Source organism: Urocampus carinirostris, chromosome 19 (genome assembly GCF_059441175.1).
Source record: "Urocampus carinirostris isolate Australia breed hairy pipefish chromosome 19, RoL_Ucar_1.0, whole genome shotgun sequence".
NCBI classification, from domain to species: domain Eukaryota; kingdom Metazoa; phylum Chordata; class Actinopteri; order Syngnathiformes; family Syngnathidae; genus Urocampus; species Urocampus carinirostris.
In genome coordinates, this window is record NC_142367.1 from 9,570,120 (window position 1) to 9,592,481 (window position 22,362).

Sequence of the window (22,362 nt, forward strand, 5' to 3'; positions counted from 1 at the left end):
AGTAATTTTAACATTACTTTGTAAATATTATGGGATACATCAGGATGAAATCCAAGAAATAGAGAGGAGAAAGATTCTACACGCCGCTGGTCATAAAACCGTTGACTTTAAATATATTTTTAAATGCCAAGTAGTACTGCTATTTGGTGTTATTCCACAATAAGAAGTTAGTGATGTTCTAGTAAGCTTTTCCTGACTTCAGTAATGTAGCAGAAACCATGTTTTTTTTGTGTGCAATTTGTCATTCTATTTTCTGTTTATTTCTCAAGTGGCCAAAGTTGGCATTGCATTTCTTATATATAATACGTCTAAAACGATGATTCTTAACTTGTCTGACTTCAGGACCCAACATTCCACCCTAATGACAAGTTGCGGACTAAATCAAGAAAAAAATCACTTGAATGAAAGGATTGCTGAGTTTTAGGGGTTAGAATATATTCACTTTTTTTCCAAAAACAAAATGACCAGTAAAACCGAAATTACTTCAAATAACCTTAAATATTTGCAAAAAAGAGAACTACAACTGCTTTAAAATAGCCACTTACTAAAATAAGTTTGTATTGAAAATAATATTGTCCTGTCCCTACAGGATAATGACTTAATTGTGTAGATAGGTGCTAAAAGTTAGCATTATAACATTTTTAAACCATTTACTATGCCTTCAAGTGGTGTTTCACTGACAGACACTCGTACAATATTTTTGTATTTCGCAATCATTTTTTTCTTTGATTTGATCGTTGGTGTTTTCCCCTATTCCTTCCCTTATCACTAACTTTCTTGGAGGCATTATTATTGGTAAAAAAAAGGAAATAAACCCAGCAAAATCTCAATAAAATAAGATGTGGTCCCTCTCAAATACAACTGGGACAGCGCCAGTTGACTGAACAGGAAGAAGAGATCGAGCGGGGCATTATTGCCAACTAGTGTGGAATTGACCCTACTGTTTTTCCTTCTTAGCACTATTTTGCCAGGTAAAAGGATCGCGACCCACTGAAAACAGGTCCAGGACAGACTTTTGTGATCCTTAACCACCAATTGAGAAACACTGCTCTAAAGGGCCCTTCGAGTAGAACTGGAATTTGTATATATTAATTGATTTAGGTGAAAAAATAAGGCATTTCCCAAATACAAGTACGACAAAGCCTCTGTAAAGACACAAAAGCAAATTTGTCTTCTTTTTACCCTTTTTATTGCTTAAACTGCCATCTGGAACAATCTATACCAAAAAAGGGAGAAACATCTTCGCACAAACTGAATATAGGGAAGAATAGAAAAAAGAAGAAGAATGGTCCTCGATGACTACTGGAAAAATTCAGCTAAGGCAAACCAGGGATGGGGGAAGGGATTCATTAATGAATCGGCTTCAATTAAAAAGATAAAGAACACAGGAATGGCGGAAGCTGAATTCATAGGTCAGATATTCCAAAAAGTCATTTTTTTGCAGCAGCAAGAAAAAAAAATGAAACAAGCGGCTGGAAAGAGGCAGCAAAAGAAAAAAAATGGTTTTAAATAAATAACTTGATTTTGTTATACAAATATGTCTTGAATGAGGAGGGTAGGGAGATTGATTATTACACAATACGATCTGTGGATTCACTCTGTGGCACTGGACAGCTAAAATAGAATTTATGGAAAAATAAGTGTTTTCAAAAAAAAAAAAAAAAAGACAAACAGAAGCCATTTTTGTAGGATAACTGTCACGCCAAAGCAGAAAATTTGAGAAGTTTTCAAACCATAGCATAAATGATTTGGTAGATACTAAACGAAATACTGAAATACACAATACTTTATATATATATTTGTTTTTTCTCCGTCTCTCTCTTCAAGGCAGTTCTAGTAGAGGCGCTCTACTGATTAGGACAGGGGGGAAAAAAAAAATCACGAACCATATAGCTTGTAACAAACATTTTGGCACCAGCCTGAAAGCTGCACACTAAAATTCGCTCGGAGAAAAATCTATATCAAGAAAATTGAGCATCTGCTGTGTGTTTTAACATATTTGCCGTTTTTGATTGTCCTGTCTCCAAGAGCCCGGGATCGATGTCCCCCTCCCCTGCGGAAAAAAAGAGGGCGCAAGAAGTGACGCGACTGTGCCTAAACGCTAACGTCGAATGCAGCTGGTTCGAGCGCTGTAGAACGGATCACAAAAAAAGAAATGAAAAGAAATGGGGTAGGGGGTGGGTTAATAAAAGAGAGTGGGAGCCCCCACCCCCCTTCAGACAGAGAGCGAGACGAAGCTGTTGTACTGTTGGATGTTGCGCTTGAGGATGTCGGAGCAGGGGCCCAAGACGCGCTCAAAGCGGGGCCGGTCCAGCTTGACGCACTTCAGGGGTCCGCGGGCCACCACCGTGGCGGCGCGGGGTCGGTTCATCAACAGGGCGATCTCGCCTGGGTCGGGGGGCACAAGTCACATGTTGAAAAAAAAAAAAAAACGCAGAAAATAATGTTTTTCTTGTTTCAAAGAGAGACCAAAACTTTGCTGATACTTAAAATGGTTCAAGGACAGCTTCAGTTTTACTTCAGGTGTGCATTTTTCGGCGTTCGGGTAAAAATACATGTATTCAAAAATGAATTGCTTATATCAATATTATTTTTCCCCCCTTGCCTCCATTTTTCTAAATTATTATTTATAACATTTTTTTCAATCTTGTATTTGGTATACTAATTTTTACTATGTTTTTTAAATATCGCTATTTAAATATTTGTTGTAATTTGCTAGAATTTTAATTTCATTTTTAATTTGTACATTAATGTTTTGTAAAATTATATGTGGTATGCATTATTTTACTTTTTGTTGTACTAAATTTAAAATATTTTTTCTAATTCTTATTTCTTACATAATATTCATGTTTTTCTATTTTGCCTGTTTTTTTTTCAAAAATCCTATTTTTTTCTTTTTCCCAATTTTTGTCTGTCTTTGATTGATTTCATTTTCTATTTTGCTCTTTCTTCTTTTTTTCTTTCTGTTGTGGTTTTTCTCGCTTTTCCTTCTTTTTTTTCTTTCTCTTCCTTCTTATTTTCCCTTTTTGTTTTCTGTTTGCATTTATATAGCGCTTTTCAAGTCAATGAAGACCATCCCAAAGTGCTTTACAATGTGCTTCACACTAACTAACCAATAGCAGCGTCAGCCATGCAAGGCAGCTACCTGCTATCGGGGGCATTAGGGATTATTGTTTTCTTTTCCTTTTTCTCTTTTACAAAAGGCTAGGCAAAAGAAAAAAAGGAAAAACAGTGCACTTAGGTCACTTAATCTTTGTAGTTCATATTTTCCTCTTGCTTTTTAGCACTCATCTTTTGTTTCACCACACAATACAGTGACGTCTAATAGAGAAATATTACACACTGTCCCTTTAATACAACCAAACAAGACAATTTTTAAAGAAAAAGTTTCTTTACCGAAGTAATCGGATGGTCCTAATCTTCCCACTTCCACAAACTCTTCGTTCTCAGAGCGCCGCTGCAAAACGGCAGCGGAACCCTTTGGACAAAAGAAATACAATTTAAATAGATGAAGACAAATTTGAGGCGGTCGGCCATTTTGAACTGACCTCCAATATGATGAAGAACTCATCGCCGGGTTCTCCTTGCACCACGATCTTCTGCCCGTCCTCAAACTGGACCGGCTCAAGGGCGTCAGCCACAGTCAGACGCTCCCATTTGTCCAGGGACTCTGCGGGTGGGGGGGGAAATGCCAGAGTCAACAGAAAATCGTAAAAAAAACCCAGGCCGGGTATAACATGCATGTTTTTTTTAACTTAATAAAGAACTGAAAGTTTGGCTGTGTGCTATGCACGAGATTTTATAGTTTGGTAAGTCAAATAATGCTGACCACAATAAAAAAATATTGGACACAATGGGAACATCGAATCCTTACCACTGGACCACCAGTGATATAAATGACATACAATAAGGCATTAGGTTTCATCTTATTATCATACTATTTTTAGTCAAAGTACCAGAAACTAATATTTTTTCATTGTGCGTTGTAGAATGGTTAAAATACAACATAGCAACGTATTGAGCAAAGGAACTGGGCAGGGAGATAGCAATACAGAGGACAAAAAGAAGTAAGGAAATCAAAAAATGATACGATTAATAAGGGGAACAATTGGTTCAAATGTATGCAATCACCTCCGGTAAACTATCTAAGAGTAACCGGCATCCTGTCATAGCAGCAATCACAAAAGCAGCGGTACTGATATTTATTATTGTTATTTACCAAATCACCAATATAAGTATTCAGTTTGATTAAATCTTAAACTCATATCAGAGATTTTCTCTGATTATTCACCAATACGATATCTTGATGTGTTATCGCCTTTCATAACTAATGTATTTATGATTCAATAGTTGATAACGGCACAATAATCATATATTTAGCTTCTTGATTTTGCTAAAAAATATGCACGAGGCAATTGAATTAAATATGAACAACATTTTCTTCTGGAGGTTGAAGGAAGGCTGGTCCCTCCTAGACTGTCCACCTACTGGGGTTGTACAAAATTTTATGGGAAACACTGTAGAATACATCCATCCATCCATCCATCGTCGTCCGCTGATCCGAGGTCGGGTCGCAGGGGCAGCAACCTTAAAAGGGAAGCCCAGACGTCCCTATCCCCAGCCACCTCCTCCAGCTAATCTGACGGGACCCCGAGCCATTCCCAAGCCAGCCGAGAGACATAGTCTCTCCAACGTGTCCTGCGAATCGCTCCAGCGAGAGCTGAAGATCACGGGCTGAGGAAGCCAACAGCACCACGTCATCTGCAAAAAGCAGTGAGGCAATGCCGAGGCCCCCAAACCGGACTCCATCCCCACCAAGGCTGCGCCTAGAAATTCTGTCCATAAAAGTTATGAATAGAATCGGTGACAAAGGGCAGCCCTGGCGGAGCCCAACCCTCACCGGGAACGAATCCGACTTACTGCCGGCAATGCGGACCAGGCTCTGGCACCGGGCATACAGGGACCGCACAGCCCGGATAAGACCTGTGCGGTACCCCATACTCCCGAAGCACCCCCCACAGGGCCTCCCGAGGAACACGGTCGAATGCCTTCTCCAAGACCACAAAACACATGTAGACCGGACAGGCAAACTCCCATGCACCCTCAAAGACCCTGCAGAGTGTATAGAGCTGGTCCAGTGTTCCACGCCCAGGACGAAAACCACCCTGTTCCTCCTGAATCCGAGATTCTACTTCCTGGCGGACCCTCCTCTCCAGTACCCCTGAATAGACCTTACCAGGGAGGCTGAGAAGTGTGATTCCCCTGTAGTTGGAACACACTGTCCGGTCCCCCTTCTTAAAGACGGGAACCACCACCCCAGTCTGCCAGTCGAGAGGCACGGTCCCCGATGTCCACGCGATGTTGCAGAGGCGTGTCAACCATGACACGCCCACAACATCCAGAGCCTTAATGAACTCTGGGCAGATCTCATCGACCCCCGGGGCCCTGCCACTGAGGAGTTTTTTGACCACCTCGGTGACTTCAACCCCAGAGATACGAGAGCCCAACCCAGAGTCCTCAGGCTCTGCTTCCCCAGAGGAAGACGTGTCAGTGGGATTGAGGAGGTCTTCGAAGTACTCCGCCCACCGATTCACAACGTCCCGGGTCGAGGTCAGCAGCGCCCCGTCGGCACTATACACAGTGTCGATGGGCACACCGCTTCCCCCCCTAAGACGCCGGATGGTGAACCAGAATTTCCTCGAAACCGTTCGGAAGTCGGCTTCCAAGGCTTCGCCAAACTCCTCCCATGCCCGAGTTTTTGCCTCGGCAACTGCCGAAGTTGCATTCCCCTTGGCCAGCCGATACCTGCCAGCTGCTTCCAGAGACCCACAGGCCAGGAAGGCCCGATAAGACTCCTTCTTCAGCTTGACGGCATCCCTCACCGCCGGTGATCACCAACGGGTCTGAGGGTTGCCGCCGCGGCAGGCACCGACTACCTTACGGCCACAGCTACGATCAGACGCTTCGACAATGGAGGCGCGGAACATGGTCCACTCGGACTCAATGTCCCCAGCCTCCCTCGGGACATGGGCAAAGTTCTGCCGAAAGTGTGAATTGAAACTTCTTCTGACAGGAGATTCTGCCAGCCGTTCCCAACAGACCCTCACAACACGCTTGGGTCTGCCGGGTCGGGCCGGCATCTTCCCCCATCATCAAAGCCAACTCACCACCAGGTGGTGATCAGTTGACAGCTCCGCCCCTCTCTTTATCCGAGTGTCCAGAACATGCGGCCGCAGGTCCGACGAAACGACGACAAAGTCGTTCTTCGAACTACGGCCTAGGGTGTCCTGGTGCCATGTGCACATATGGACACCCTTATGTCTGAACATGGTGTTCATTATGGACAAACCATGACGGGCACAGAAGTCCAATAACGAAACACCACTCGGGTTCAGGTCAGGGGGGGCCGTTCTTCCCAATCACGCCCCTCCAGGTCTCACTGTCATTGCCCACGTGAGCGTTGAAGTCTCCCAGCAGTACGAGGGAGTCCCCAGGAGGCACGCTCTCAAGCACACCCTCTAAAGACTCCAAGAAGGGTGGGTACTCCGAACTGCTATTTGGTGCATAAGCACAAACAACAGTCAGGACCCGTCACCCCACCCGAAGGCGGAGGGAGGCTACCCTCTCGTCTACTGGGGTGAACCCCAACGTACAGGCGCCGAGCCGTGGAGCAACTAATATGCCCACACCGGCTCTGCGCCTCTCACCACCGGCAACTCCAGAGTAGAAAAGAGTCCAACCCCTCTCGAGAGGACTAGTACCAGAGCCCAAGCCGTGCATGGAGGTGAGTCTGACTATATATAGTCGGAATTTCTCAACCTCACGCACCAACTCGGGCTCCTTCCCTGCCAGAGAGGTAACGTTCCATGTCCCAAAAGCCAGTTTCTGTAACCGGGGATCGTCGCGCCAAGGACCCCTGGCTTGGCCGCTACCCAGCTCTCTGCGCACCCAACCCCTTTGGCCCCTCCTACAGGTGGTGAGCCCATGGGAAGAGGGTTCCACGTCGTCCCTTCGGGCTGTGCCCAGCCGGCCCCCGTGGATAAGGGTCCGGCCACCAGGCGCTCGCCAGCGGACCCCACCTCCAGGCCTGGCTCCAGAAGGGGGCCCCGGTAAACCGCGTCCGGGCGAGGGAAATTGAGGACCATTGTTTTTGCTCATCATGAAGGGTCATCTGATCTGCATTTTGTCTGGCCACTCACCTAGAACCTGTTTGCCATGGGTGACCCTACCAGGGGCTTAGAGCCCCCGACAACATAGCTTCTAGGATCATTGGGACACACAAACTTCTCCACCACGATAAGGTAGCAGATCAAGGAGGAGTGTAGAATACAATTTATTGCAATTGCAACATGTGAAATGCACAACAAAATTAAGATTTATCTCTGGAACCCTGACTAAAAATAGTGTGATAACGAGTTAAAATCAAATGCCCTTTCAAATGTCAACTATACCAGTGGTCAGCAACCACTAAACCGTCTCATCTTGGAAAAAAGTTGCCTTAATCTTTGCTTGTACCGTACATAATGCACATTTTTTAAAGCTTGGGTGTGCTCAATACATGAGGTTGTGTGGTCCTATTTTAGCAAATTTGAGCAATGATCGTTCAGTTATTGCACAACAGTGGATGCAACAGGAATTTAACCCAGATCGCAGCAGTGACAGCGTGGAATCCTACCCACTAGGCTATTAGGGATGTAGCGGACGTAATAAAATGAATTTGATTTTATCTCATCATCACACTATTTTTACTTACAGTACATCGTTGTTTGAATAAGTGGGGCCATGATTCAAATCTATTTATTGACACAAACTATGAACACAATACCAAAATAAGATTTCCAATTAATTTATGAATTGACCTTCAAAGTCCAATTCATAATCAGTGACACCAAAGAGTTTTTTTCCCTCGTATATTTCAGGATGACGTTCCAATATTTAACAACCAGTACCATGAGTAAAAATAGTGTGATGATGAGACAAAATTTAAAGCCTTTTCCTGTGTCATCTACATTCCTAGTGGTCTAGTGATTGCACAGTGGATTTAGACTTATTATTATTAATAATAATATTATTCGGCCATGCTGTGAGAATATGGTCAAACATTAAACCGGCCCATGGTAGAGAAAAGGTTGGGGAACAATGATCTTTACCACTTGTAGTACAGCGGTTAGGATTAGGCTCTATTACCACTGCCACCCAGTTTGAATTCCGGTTGCATAGCCAGCAATTTATTCTGATTTTTATTCCAAAGATTAGGCATTATACACGAGTGTGGTAAAATACGGTACCTAAAATGGAGACCTTCCTGAGAAACTCCTCGTACATCTTCCTCTTCCTCAAAGTGCTTCCCTGTAGGAGAGAAAGTGCCGGTTGTTTTGGTGACGCTGCTTTTGCCGTGATGACGCATCCTCACCATGAGTATCCTCCTGTAGCTGTCCCTGTCGATGCCCCACAGCTTGACGTTGGTTTTGGCCCTGACAGTGGCGGCCCTCGGGGTCCCGTAGATCAGCGCCAGTTCTCCGAAGCTGCCGCCCTCACCGATGCTTGTCACCCATTCGTTGTTCACGTGCACCTGCGCCGATGCGGGAGAGAGCGACATCAAAGTCTGAACAGGAAGCCGAGCCGGGAAATACTCACGTCCATCTCTCCTTGGTCGATGACATAGAAATTGTCGCCCTCGTCGCCTGCGGGCGGAAAATTGGTTTGAAAAGGTTTGGTTGAGGGAACAATTTTCGCTCTGACGTCGGTACCTTGCAAGATGACCGTTTCCCCAGCAATGTAGGTGACGGGGAACATGGCGTCAAAGATGTCGCTGAAAGGAGAAATTGGAATTAAGGAAGTTGAATAAAATTACACTGAGCAATACAATGAAACTACTGTTGTTTTAACAAATTTCATTGCAGAAAATTAGAGTAAGGGTTGAGATCAATGATAGGAAGAGAATGGTAGACGTAAAGACAGAGAGAAAGAACAAAAGAGAGCGAGAGCAAGCGAGAGATAGAGAGCAAAACAGCAAGCGATAAAGAGTGGGGCGAGAGAGGGAGCAAGCGAAAGATAGAAAGAGCTACAGAGAGAAGAAGCGAGAGAGAGCGAGGGATAGAGAGTGAGCTAGATAGTGAGAGCTAGAGAGCGAGAGATCATGACAGAAAGCAAGGAGTAGCTAGAGAGCAAAAGATCATGACAGAAAGCAAGGAGGAGAGCAAGTGAGCGGGGGAGCGAAAACTAGAGAGCAAGCAAGCAAGAGAGCAAGAACGAGAGAAAGAGCGAGGGAAAGCAAGAGATAGAGGGAGCAACCAAAGGAGAGAGACAAAATGAGATATAGCTAGAGCAAGCGAGAGGTAAAGAGCAAGCGAGCGAGCGAGCGAGGGAGCAAGACCTAGAGAGCTGGCAAGAGAGGCAAAGACAGAGAAAGAGTGAGAGAAAGAGAGTGAGCTAGAAAGATAGATAACAACAGAGATAAAAATAAATAAAAGATGAAAAATGAGAAACAGGAGTGGAAAAGAACAAAAGAGAAATAAGAGATACAAAGAATGTGACAGAACAAATGAGAGAAAGAGAACAAATAAGAATAACTAAAGAAAGAAAACTAGTAAAAAAGCAAGAGAAACAGAACGAGAATGCAAAAGAGAAAGCATGAGCGAAAGAGGACAAAGACAGAAGAATGAAAGAGTGAGGATGAGAGAAGAGAATGAGTAAGAACGAAAGAAGAGGGAGAACTATAGAATGAGAACAAAAACCAGAATGAATGAGTAAGAGAGCAAACAAGTGAGTTAACAAAAGCAAGAGACAGAAAGTTATAGACAGACTGACAGACATACTGTATAATTGTAAAGACTCAGTTAAGGTGCCAAGATTTTTTTCCCATTAGACTGTCCAACTAAATTAAACTCGTCCTCTTATTCGAACATAGTTCGGGCGGATTGAGTTCAGTCCCATTATAAGAAACTTAAAAAAAAAAGAGGCCATACCTCCTCTCATTGTCATCCAGGTGAGAGAAGAGTACATTCTTTTCGATGGCTTTGGCTAAGGCTGCCATGGTCTTGTAGTCCTTGGGAATAACCTTGAAGAAAACAAAGAGAGGTCAATGAAAATGGCGACCACCTCCCTAAAAAAGGCGTGTTCCTTACCTTTCTGACATAGGAGGCGGCGTCTTCCTCGGTGTAGACCTCGGCGCTGAAGGCCCCCCTTCGCCTGCGGCCCTTGACCACGGGGTTCATGGGTGGGGACACTTCCTCATCGCGAGAGTCCGAGCGGGACCCGCTGCTGGACTTCTGCTGGTTCTGGATTTGCTTGGCCTCCTCCTGGTGGAAGTAGGTAGGTAGAACAAATATAAATCAATTAGGGGTAGCAGAAAATGATTTGGCTTAGAGCTGTAGAACAAAAAATGACGAGTTATTTATCGGCCAGATACAAAAAAGGCACATTTAGCCACACAATAATATTTAATTCGCCAAAACAACTTGTTAGAAACATTTATGTTACTCCTTATAATATATTTAAGTTTTAATAGAAGAAGGAGCACAACTTTGCATGAGGCACCGAGAGCTTAGATTGATAGATTCTAAGCATTTATGCCTCATTAATGTATATTTGGAATTTCTGTAGAAGTGGCAGGACAGATGGGTTGTGTCGCTTTTCTATCCCTTCGCAGTGTTCATTTTACCTCTGAAAAGTGATGGGTCTCGGGGACTCGCATGCTCAAAAATCTATGGGTCCCAACAGAGATCTATGGGTCCCCAAAATTTAGTGTGCTCCATGCCATTACAAACTGTCGTATTTTCCCTTACAAAATACAAAAAAAAAAACTTTTTTTTCCAAACATGTTTATTTATGTAGTTTAACATGTTATATTGTACATGTGTTAACTTATATCATATATATTGTTAATGAACATTTTGTTGTGAGACACTGAGTTGCTCGACGTGAATGAGGTTTATTATAAAAAAAAGTTCAAAAATGAAGTCGCTTGAACGTTCACTGTAGAAGGAAAAAAATACATGCAAATATAATTAAGTAGAATAATACATTTTCTTATTCAAATTATGAATTCATTTTCTGCATTAAATTATTGTTGGTAATATACTGATTAAAAGGGATCACAACAAACCTGTCTTTTTTCATTTTCTCCTTTTATGCTTCCATTTTTTCTTAACTTCTTTATAAAACATAATCATTCATAACATAATGCTTCAAAGCAAGTGAGCCGTTTAAGAACCGGCTGTCTTTAATGCGTTGAGCCGAAAAAGCCGGTTCTCTAAAAAGAAACAGACTTTTACTACACAACTCGAACTGGAGATCGGCGTGCAGACGAAAACTCGAACCGCGAGACCAAACAACAATGGCGGATCTGCCTCACGAAAAGTTTGGAGTGCAGTAAATCTTTGTTAAAAAATGATAATGTCAATTTCGTGTCAAAAGTTACGTCCCGGGGGACGCACGCAGGCAAACGAGAACACTGCCCTTCGTCATGTCAGCGAGGTATGGAAGAGCTTGGCTAAGAATTTATGGTCCTTATAAGAATAGATTTCAGTTTTCTATAGTAGTGTAGTAGTAGCAGAGGCAGCAGCAGAAGCAGCAGCAGCGGCAGCACTACTTAGTTGCATAGCCTTTCTACCTCTTTGTAATGTGTGCAAGGTATTGAAGAGCTTGGCTTGTTACAAATAGTCGAATCATTAATGTTCATTATTTTGATTTTCTATATAGCGTGAGACCCCGGAGGGCTCGTCACATGGCTTACGGTGTTGTGATTTTCTTTTCTATAAAAGTAGTAGCAGAACTTGGTGGTGTCTCCTCTCTACCTCTTCTTAATGCATACGAGGCACCAGAGACATGTCAGGAGGCAACTCAGCTGTCCTTAAGGGGGAACCCTCGTGTCTGCAGGCACCACGTTAGAGACCTGCTATAGAAGTGGTAGCGCAACTTGGTTGTGTCTTCTCTTTTTCTCTTCAGAATGTGAGTCCCTGGAGAGCTCACACATCACCAGTTGATTACTAATGGCTTCTCAACTTTAGTGACCACAGCGAGTTTCGTTTAATATTTAGAATTCTTTTTTTAAAATTTGATTTCTTTGTTGCACACTTGCTTAATTTACCGTGAATGTGGAATGGATTCAGATTTATTAGCCCCAGGGGCCTAATGGATAAGGACTGGCCTACGAAGCCAGGGATAGCTGGTTCAAATCCCATATAGGGTGGACCGTTTCGTGATACATTTTATAATATTATAAACCCAATCTGCCATACATCTACCACAGCAGAAAATTAATTAATTCTATGAGCAGCAGCCGACGCTGCTATCCGTATGCGAGTGTGTGGGAATGGGTAAGCGTGAAGCACATTTAAAGCGCGTTGGGAGGTCTTCAGTGACTTGAAAAGCACTAAACAAATGCAGACCATTTACAAACATTTAGATTAAGAGCTGCCTGGCCAAGACTACAAACGAGGGTCTTAATGGTGACACAATGTGTTACTAGCAGTATTAGCAAATAGCATCACATTAGCAGTTAATGCCAAGTACTTTACCATCTAATACCAGCTGTTTTAAACAAGATTGTGATCTGTAAGGGATTTGTAAACAGTAACTCTTAATAGATACTATTGTGTACGGTTAAGATAATGCACCTTAATGAGAATTATTGATACCTGTATATTTTGCTTGACTAAATCATGTGTGACATTCTATATTGGAGCACTTCTATCATGCTTAGAAGGGTCATACAGTGGAACCTCGGTTCTCGACCATAATCTGTTCCAGAACCCTGTTCGAAAACCGATTTGGTCGATCACCGAAAATCGTTTTAATCCGTTCCAACACCCTGAATGTTTACCATGGACGTAAACATGAAGCTAACCCAGGCTAATCGTACGTTCGCGTTAGTGCAATCTTCTGTACGAAAGATTACGCTAACATGAACGTGTAAAAATAAAAAAATCAGGTCGTTTACACGTCATTTAGCACCCGGGTCTCCACAACAAGTGGCTTCATTGGAAAGGGAGCTCTGTTCCAACACCCTGAATGTTTTACGTAAACAAAGCTAACCCAGGCTAATCGTACGTTCGCGTTATCGTAATCTTCCGTACGAAAGATTACGCTAACATGAACGTGTAAAAATAAAAAAAGGATTATTAATAGGATTTCTTACCTTTGTGGTGGACGGTGGGGAGATAAAAATCATCACAAGTTTTTCAACCTCTTCCAAAACTTGCGGCAGTTGCTTGCTTATAGCACTAACTTCCTTAGCCGCATCACTCGATTTCACAGCCTCCTTATTCTTTACTATCGTACTGATAGTAGATTTAGCCATGCTGTATTCACTAGCAAGATCGGAAATTCGTACACCTTTTTCATATGTAGCTATTATGTCTTTCTTAAAGGCAATAGTTGGACGAACAACTTTTTTTTTTTTTTTCACCTGTCCTGCTTGCACCGACCTTCTTTGGAGGCATAATTAGGGGCTAAAACACCCGTACGTCGCTCAGCATCGCACCCTAGCGTACCGGCGTTCGAACTCCGATTTTTTGACCGAATAGCGAAGCAAGAATTTCTCGAAATTTTTGGTCGAACACCGATTTGTCCGAACTGAGAGGAGTTTGAAAACCGAGGTTCCACTGTATTTTAACATGAACACACCCATAAGCGTATGCACCTTCTGGAATATCTGGTGCTCAAAATAATATACTGTACTCGTAGTTTTGATTGACATACAAAGAAAGCATCATTCGATTAATTGATAGTCAAGCTGTCATCTGTCAAACACAACTATTTGGAGAGACAGAAGCCGTATACTATCATTCTCATTTAAAACACATAAGACACACACAGGGTTTGTATACCTTTTTCATGGCCATATTCAAGCACTTTTTAAGGACTTTCAAAGACAATTATTCAATTTCTTCATTACCAATAAAAGAAGAATTCAAGTGTGAATAACGCATTTTGCAGATCCAGAAATATATCTGATTTAAATATGCAAATTTTATTTCGCGTGCACATTTATCAAGACATGATTTTTTAGATCTCGAGTGAATCACGAACATTTGTGTTTGAGACAAATCCATCCCCATATACAGTAGCTATTGTGTAAAGTGACGGTGATATGTAGCCTAAGTTTTCAGTTGCAGGAAGCTCTTCCCATTTCAATTCCCAGTTTTTGCATCGCCCAGTATAAATGTCCATAGGTGATTCTTCATCCATGCATTAAAACTGATTTCATAGTGCCCGTTTTAGTGAAGTATGCACCTGTCCTTTTGGACACAACACGAAGGGAGGTGGCAATGACACATTGTAGGACAATGTCATACAAACTAATGCTAGCGGCCGTTAATGACTGATTGCTTAAAATGCATTTTTTTCAGGGATTGTGTGCTGTTGACTTTGAATTTCTTGAGTATAAAAAGGGTAAACATTGTTTTGCCTTTGATCTTTTTCGTTGTAGATTTTTTATTGTTTTTATTTATGGTTCCCGTTTTTCCAGTGTTGAGGTTTAAGTCATTTTTAAGTCATTCATAATAATACATAATAAATGGTAATATACGGATTAGATAATAAAAACAACCTGAAAAGCCATTTGGGACCTAAAAGAGCCGACTCTTTTTAGTCAGCCAAGGCCAAAAAGCTGGTTCTCTAGAAAGAGTTGGAATTCCCATCTCTACAACAGACTATTTGAGTTAGATTTAACTTATTAAACTGACTTTATATTGTTAACTGCTGATTGGTGTTTTATTACATTGTTTCCAAATTTTTTTTTTGCACCTCGGGTGGAGGATAAATGTTTCTGGTGGTAGGCAATAATTATTACAAGGTTCGATTACACAACGAACTGTTCTTCTGTAGTCATCTGACTCAAATACTGCTCAAAAAATATTAAATTATCTGACAACTTCCTTTTAAAGGAACAGAAATAGTTACTTTCCCTAGTAATTAGTTACTCTCAGTTACTTTTTGGAACAAGTTGTGAGTAACTATGACTACTTACTTTTTTAAAGTAACGTGCCCGACACTGACCAGTTTTTGCAATCGTACCTTCTCCAGCTTCTCAAAGTAGTCCCTGAGGAAGGCCATTGGCCGGTCGGGCCTTGTCGTGCACAACTGGACGATGCAGTCTTTGAGCAGCTGCTGAATGTTGTGCTTCTGCACGTACTGCTCGCATTCCCTCAGGCTGCGCTCCTCCTCGCTGCTCGTGCTTCCGGAAGCCATGACCAATGCCGCCGGATCGCTCTATCACCTCTGAACCTGGACAAAAAAAAAGAAAAATAACAAGAGAGCGAGACAAATGGGAGGGAGCCAGAAAACGGCCATGTGATGTCTCTCGTCAGACCGCAACATTTTTTCGTCTCCTCCGGTACCGTTTGATGTCACGAGGGCAGGCTATTAAAGTATATCATGCACGAGGATTTGGTTTTTGCTTTAAATTAAGTCACAGAGCATAGAGTGTGACTGCGTCCTTTCAAAGCAGCAGAAAAAAAACGCATCATGTGATTGAGTTCTTACTTTTTTTCAAACAGGAAAGCCTCCAAATTGATGCTAAGAAACTGACACTACCTCTAGACCACATCCGTCTTATGCAAGCAAGCATGTGCACCATTCATCCATTTTATTCCTTATTCCCCAACAACTTTTATCCGCACATTCAGGAGGCCAAACACATTAATTTTATATTCATACAGTGCCGTGAAAAAGTATTTGCCCTCTTGCATATTTAGCACTAACGGAGGATTCAGATCATCAAATCAATTTTAATATCACACAAAAACAACCCAAAAAAACAAAAAAATGCAGTCTTAAAATGTTGATTCCATTTATTAAGGCACAAAATAATGTCAAACATATGTGGCCCTATGTGAATAAATAACCCCCTCCCCCACTATTAAATCACAAAGCAACTGTGGCTAATCACTGTTTTGGGAAAGTTGAGTTCAGTTACAAATGCCACACCCAAAATTGATTCCAACCACCTGTGTTGAATCAAGAAATCAATTAAATTAAACGTATTAGACAAAGTGAAGTAGGCTACAGAATCTCAAAACACAATTGACGTGCCATGATCCGAAGGAATTCTGGAGGAAATTAGAGTCAGTCGGTCCAGAAAACATCACAAAGCCATTTCCAAGGCTGTAAGCTCCAGCGAACCACTGTCAGAGCCATGATCCACAAATGGGAACAGTGGCAAACCTTCCTAGGAGCTGTCGACCAACTAAGAGTACTCGAAGAGTGTGACGACAGCTCATCTAAGTGGTTACAAAAAAACTCTAAAAAACTCCAAGGAACTAAAGGCCTCGCTGACCTTAGTTAAGGTTAGTGTTCATGACTCCACGATAAGAAAGATACTGGCCAAAAATGGCATCAATGGGAGAGTTCCCAGGCAAAACCACTGCTTTTACAAAACAACACAGAGAGTCGTCTCACATTTGCCAAAAAGCATCTTGATTATCCTCAAGACTTTTGGAGAAACATTCTGTGCACTGATGATTCAAAAATTGAAACTTTTTGGAAGGTTTGCAGGCCATTTCATCAGGCATAAAAATGGAACAGCATTCGACAAAAAGAACATGATGCGAACAGTAAAGCATGGTGGTGGCAGTGTGATAGTCAGGGGCCTCTTTGATGCCTCAGGACCATAACAACTTACTTTGGTTGACGGAATCATGAATTCTGGTGTTTACCAGAAGATCTCGAAGAAGAACGTCCGGCCTAACTCAAGCGCTCTTGGAGCATTCAGAAGGACAACAATCCAAAACACACCAGCAATTTCACTTCTTAATGGCTCAAAAAAACTAACAACAACAACGAACAGGTTTTGGAGTGGCCAAGTCAAAGCCAAATTTTGAAACCAATTGAGATGCTGAGATGTGTGACCTAAAAAAAAAACGACAATTCATACAAAAAAACTCTCCAATGGCAGATTTTAAACAATTGCGCAAAGAGTGGGCTAAAATTCCTCCACAGTGTTGTGAAAGACTTATTACAAATTATCTTAAACGTTAGATTTCTGTTATCCCTGTCAAAAAGTAACCCAACTCGCTCTTAAGTCGAGGGGGCAATTACTTTTTCACAAAGGGCCAGGTTTGATGTATTTTTTTTGGCCTTAATAAATAAGAGCACATTTATTTAGTTTTTATTTTTATTTTGCTTCAATAAAATATCTTACTTAGAATAATGACATATGTGGACTATTGTACATTTTTTTTCAAACATGTTTTGAAAAGAAAATCCTTAAAACGCAATTAGCATGATTTATCCTAGTAATAATCATGCTTGTATGGCACAGGAATACAAACAGAAGTTAGACAAAACAAGCATATGTAGATTTAATTTTTTTACTCTGAGATTTCATAGTCCATTGTGGCTTATTTTCATTTAATCATTCAATGACCAGGAATTTTTAAAAAGTTCTCGGTTTTTAATTAAACACGTTTTCCCCATAGATTGTTTTCTTTTTTGAATATACAAGATAGAAAGATTTCTCACACATGGATGACATGAGCTACGGTTGGAAGCCAAACATAAATGCAATTTTCTGTTTGTCACAGGCTGCAAGAAAAGAAACTCAGTTGCCTTTTCAAGACTTAAAATGAATTAAAACACATGCAGGGACAAAAGTAAATCCTTTTGAACAATATTTATGGGGGAGAGAGAGATCTGTATTTTGAATGTGTGTGTGTGCGCAAAGCAAAAAAGGTAGTTTCTTATTTGTTTGTGTGTTGTGACCATAAATACATATATATATATACCGTATTTTCCGCACTATAAGGCGCACCGGGTTATAGGGCGCACCCCGAAAAAATAGTTTTTGGTCCTATTTTTGACATACATAAGACGCACCGGATTTTAAGGCGCTACAATGGGAACGTGGACAAAACAGTCAGATAGTTCAGTCCAACTCATACCCCCTTAACATTCCGAAAGCTTGCAAAGACGCAAATACGTGTCGAGAACACGTGCGGATGCGGTGTCCGTACGATGTCACTCAAATGCATTGTTCCATCATTCGGAAGGTTAAAGTCTTGGGATTCAAGAAATGCCAACCATTCCTTAGTTTCTATTTTCTTTTTCGCTCGCAACTTTACTGTGCATATGACAATAAACACTTGGAATTGAGTTTAATTTAAAAATAGACACTCCATTCCATCCATTATCTGCACCGCTTATCACAGAAACATCGAGTTCAGTCTGAAACAAGATACTGGGAAAATATATAGCCAGGGTAGCTCACTGAAGTCGTTTTGTTCATAATAATGTGCAGCCGTGGTCCTCTTATATCCGTGAGTTTAGTAAATCCAGGAGAATAAAATATTTACAAATACAGAATAGTAAAAAATGCTTTCTCTATGCCGTCAAACCACGTGCTATACGCATTCATCTTTTTCGGCCAATTGCAGGCTTTGTTTTGCCGTTTAAGCCAATGCCAGCCTGTAAATGATAAAAAGGATCCGCCCCTTGACCTCCGAATAACTTTAGCCAATAGTGATCGATTCAACTGATGATTGACACATCTTTTTCGGCCAATTGCAGGCTTTGTTTTGCCGTTTAAGCCAATGCCAGCCTGTAAATGATAAAAAGAATCCGCCCCTTGACCTCCGAATAACTTTAGCCAATAGTGATCGATTCAAATGATGATTGACACATTGGTTAGCCAATGAAACGCCGGTAAATAAATCCCAGCATACACCGCGTACTACTTGGCGTTCGGGGGAAAATCTAGTCGGCGGCTGCAAGTTAGTTGGAAAACTTTGCGATTTAATATTGATCCATAAATAAGGCGCACTGTATTATAAGGCGCATGGTCAGCTTTTGAAAAAAATAAAGGCTTTTAGGTGCGCCTTATAGTGCGGAAAATACAGTGTATATATATATATATATATATATATATATATATATAAATAGAATAGAATTTACTTTTATTGTCATTCTTTGTAACCATGCACACAGAATGTCGATACACCTGACCCGTACAGTTAAATATTTTACCATTTTGGCTAAATACTCTTTAATATTGAAAAACATTCTTAAATTTTCCTTAAAAAAAAAAAAAAAAAACATCCAGCGACATAAGTCAAGCTAATTGGAACAATTTTTTTTGCGAAACTTGTTCGGAATTTGTGTGTGTGTATATGAGAAAAAACTAATAGTTTTTTTTTTTTGGTTAGTGTAAGGTGACCTTACATATGTCAATATTTTATCATTATGGCTAAAAGAGCGTTCTCCGTTCGGTCGCCAGTGCTATGGAATGCTCTTCCCCCCCGAGATTCAATCTGCAACCTCAGTGGAACCGTTTAAAACTAAGCTTAAAACACACTTCTATTCTATAGCCTATATTTTAACCTATATTTTATGTTGACAATATCTGTGTATTATTTGTTATTGCAACATCCATTGCAGCCTGGTCATCCTGGAAGGGGGACTACCTCATGTGCGGTCCCTTCTAAAGGTTTCTTAATTTTCCTCATGTTGAGGTTTTTGAGTTTTCCCTTGCCCTCATGTAGGTTTTAGATCGGGGATGGTGTAATAATAGTCTGTGGTTTGCAATTATCTGTGGTCTGTGCAGCCCTTTGAGACTCTTTGTGGTTAAGGGCTATACAAATAAACATGACTAAAATATGCTTCAATTATTTACGTGATATTGTGGAATTAACTATCATTAAAAGATAGACTAACAGGCTTCACCAGGGCCATCACTGCCCATAGAAGCACAAAAGGTTTAAAAAATATATATATAGAAATATTTAAACTCACGCTATTGTATCTTTTATGACTTGTTTATTCTGGAGTGGCACGTCTAATCTCGTTATAAACAATGTCCGTTACGATGTACAGAATTCAATGACAATATAGACTATCAAATTCAAAGAGAAAATAGATTTGCATCGTCAGTCATTCGAAAGAAATCATCACGATGTTTAATGACATTGTAAAAACGGCGAAATATAAATATCCATTGATGCAATGTTAATATTTAAGTTAATATTGTGTGCAGCCTGCAACGCAATGACGTCCAGGTCAGCTGAGAGCTTGTCAAAAGCAAACCTTGTCCACACCTGAAACATCGCCTTCCCCACATTAAAATCGTCATTTTAAATAGTTTGTACTGATAGAAGAGGTTGAAATTGGAAGTTTTAGAGTGCAGTTGGCAAGCTACGCGCAGAAATAAGCGAGAAAAAAAAGAAAGCCTTCTCGCCTCGACGCCATCTTGGCTGCCACCATAAACAAATGCCAGTCGACAGAAAGGAAATTTCACCTAGGCAGAGGTCACGCTGCGCGGAAAGGGGAAAGAAAAGAAAAACTTACAAGATGTTGTGAAAAAAATTCCTACCGAGTCCTTCAAAAGCGACTCGGCTGAATTCGTCAACGATGTTTCCGTTAGCGGCTGCTGCTCTCTCCGCTTTTTTCTTTTTTCTTTTTTTTCCGAGCCCTGGACCGCTGCCCCACCGGAAACGGCTGCAAGCCAATCAGAGGCCTCCTCTGACGTCAATCCTCCTCGTTCTGACATGTGAGACCGTCGCCCTTGACAACCTTAAAGGAACCCTGTCCTGCTGAATGACGTCAGGAGAAAAACATTCAATCGCTTCTGTGTTTCCCCCCTCATTTAGTTTTATATTATTGGTTTATCCATTCTATAACCTTTTCACTTTGATGTTAACCACTTGATGTTAAGTTACAATTTAAAAAAAAGAAAACGTATTTTTATTTGAAATTTGAATTGTACACAAAATTGTTGCACGATAACCTATGTGGCCCACCACATCATTTTACTTGGCCCGCAAGACAATGCTGAGAAGAAAAACAAGAGAAAATGAGCCACCGGGACATGTAGTCTACCATTAATCAACAAGAGAACATTGAGGAAACCCATCCCAATGTTCTTTTACTTAAAATCAAAGTCAAAAACGCGATGTCTAAGGCAGTGATTCTACAATAGTAGACAAACTAAAGTCTCCTCCCGGAGCACTTCACTGCGACCTTGGAGGTAGATGAGCAAAGGCCGGCGTGCTTGCTATGTTATAAATGTTGGTAGTGGACAACAAGAAGCCAAAGAATAATTAAGTAGCCACTTAAAAATATTACAACCCAATCACATTTATGGACGCTTGAGTTTTTGTTTTAGAAAATGCGCCGAAAGGCGTAGATTTGGCATGGACGGATAGTGCCGATGGGACGCTGCTGACCTCGACCCGGGACGTCGTGAATCGGTGGGTGGAGTACTTCGAAGATCTCCTCAATCCCACCGACACGGCTTCCTCTGGGGAAGCAGAGCCGGAGGACTCTGAGTTGGGCTCTCGCATCTCTGGGGTTGAAGTCCCCGAGGTGGTCAAAAAGCTCCTCTGTGGCAGGGCCCCGGGAGTCGATGAGATCCGCCCGGAGTTCATTAAGGCTCTGGATGTTGTGGGCGTGTCATGGTTGACACGCCTTTGCAACATTGCGTGGACATCGGGGACAGTGCCTCTGGACTGGCAGACTGGGGTGGTGGTTCCCTCTTTAAGAAGGGGGAAGGGAGAGTGTGTTCCAACTACAGGGGAATCACACTTTTCAGCCTCCCTGGTAAGGTCTATTCAGGGGTACTGGAGAAGGGTCCGCCAGGAGGTCGAATCTCGGATTCAGGAGGAACAGTGTGGTTTTCGTCCTGGCCGTGAAACACTGAACCAGCTCTACACACTCTGCAGGGTCTTTGAGGGTGCATGAGAGTTTGCCTGTCCGGTCTACATGTGTTTTGTAGACTTGGAGAAGGCATTCGACTGTGTTCCTCGGGAGGCCCTGTGGGGGGTGCTTCGGGAGTATGGGGTACCGCACAGTCTTCTCCGAGCTGTGCGGTCCCTGTATGCCCGGTGCCAGAGTCTGGTCCGCATTGCCGGCAGTAAGTTGGATTCGTTCCCGGTGAGGGTTGGACTCCGCCAGGGCTGCCCTTTGTAACCGATTCTATTCATAACTTTTATGGACAGAATTTCTATGCGCAGCCTTGGCGGGGATGGAGTCCGGTTTGGGGGCCTCAGCATTGCCTCACTGCTTTTGCAGATGACGTGGTGCTGTTGGCTTCCTCAGGCCGTGATCTTCAGCTCTCGCTGGAGCGATTCGCAGCCGAGTGTGAAGCGTCCGGGATGAGGATCAGCACCTCTAAGTCCGAGACCATGGTACTCGGTCGGAAAAGGGTGGCATGCTCCCTCCAGGTTGGGGATGAGATCTTGCCCCAAGTGGAGGAGTTCAAGTATCTTGGGGTCTTGTTCACGAGTGAGGGTAGGATGGAACGGGAGATCGACAGACTGGTCAGTGCAGCGTCTGCCGTCATTCGGACCCTGTACCAGTCCGTCGTGGTGAAGAGGGAGCTGAGCTGAAAGGCAAGGCTCTCGATCTACCGGTGGATCTATGTTCCTA

At 42.1% G+C, this 22,362-nt stretch overlaps 1 protein-coding gene across 1 annotated transcript; it reads right to left on the reverse strand.

Moving 5' to 3' along the window:
- Positions 1 to 1,166: 1,166 nt before the first annotated feature.
- Positions 1,167 to 20,444, reverse strand: prkar1ab (protein kinase, cAMP-dependent, regulatory, type I, alpha (tissue specific extinguisher 1) b). The gene is made up of 11 exons (XM_088323505.1): positions 20,284 to 20,444; positions 15,022 to 15,231; positions 10,128 to 10,301; positions 9,969 to 10,060; positions 8,751 to 8,812; positions 8,638 to 8,684; positions 8,414 to 8,572; positions 8,289 to 8,349; positions 3,549 to 3,670; positions 3,397 to 3,478; positions 1,167 to 2,388 (listed from the first exon to the last, which is right to left on the reverse strand). Exons 2-11 carry the CDS (start codon positions 15,193 to 15,195, stop codon positions 2,216 to 2,218), a joined length of 1,146 nt encoding a protein of 381 aa, XP_088179631.1. The 5' UTR covers positions 15,196 to 15,231; positions 20,284 to 20,444; the 3' UTR covers positions 1,167 to 2,215.
- Positions 20,445 to 22,362: the final 1,918 nt, after the last annotated feature.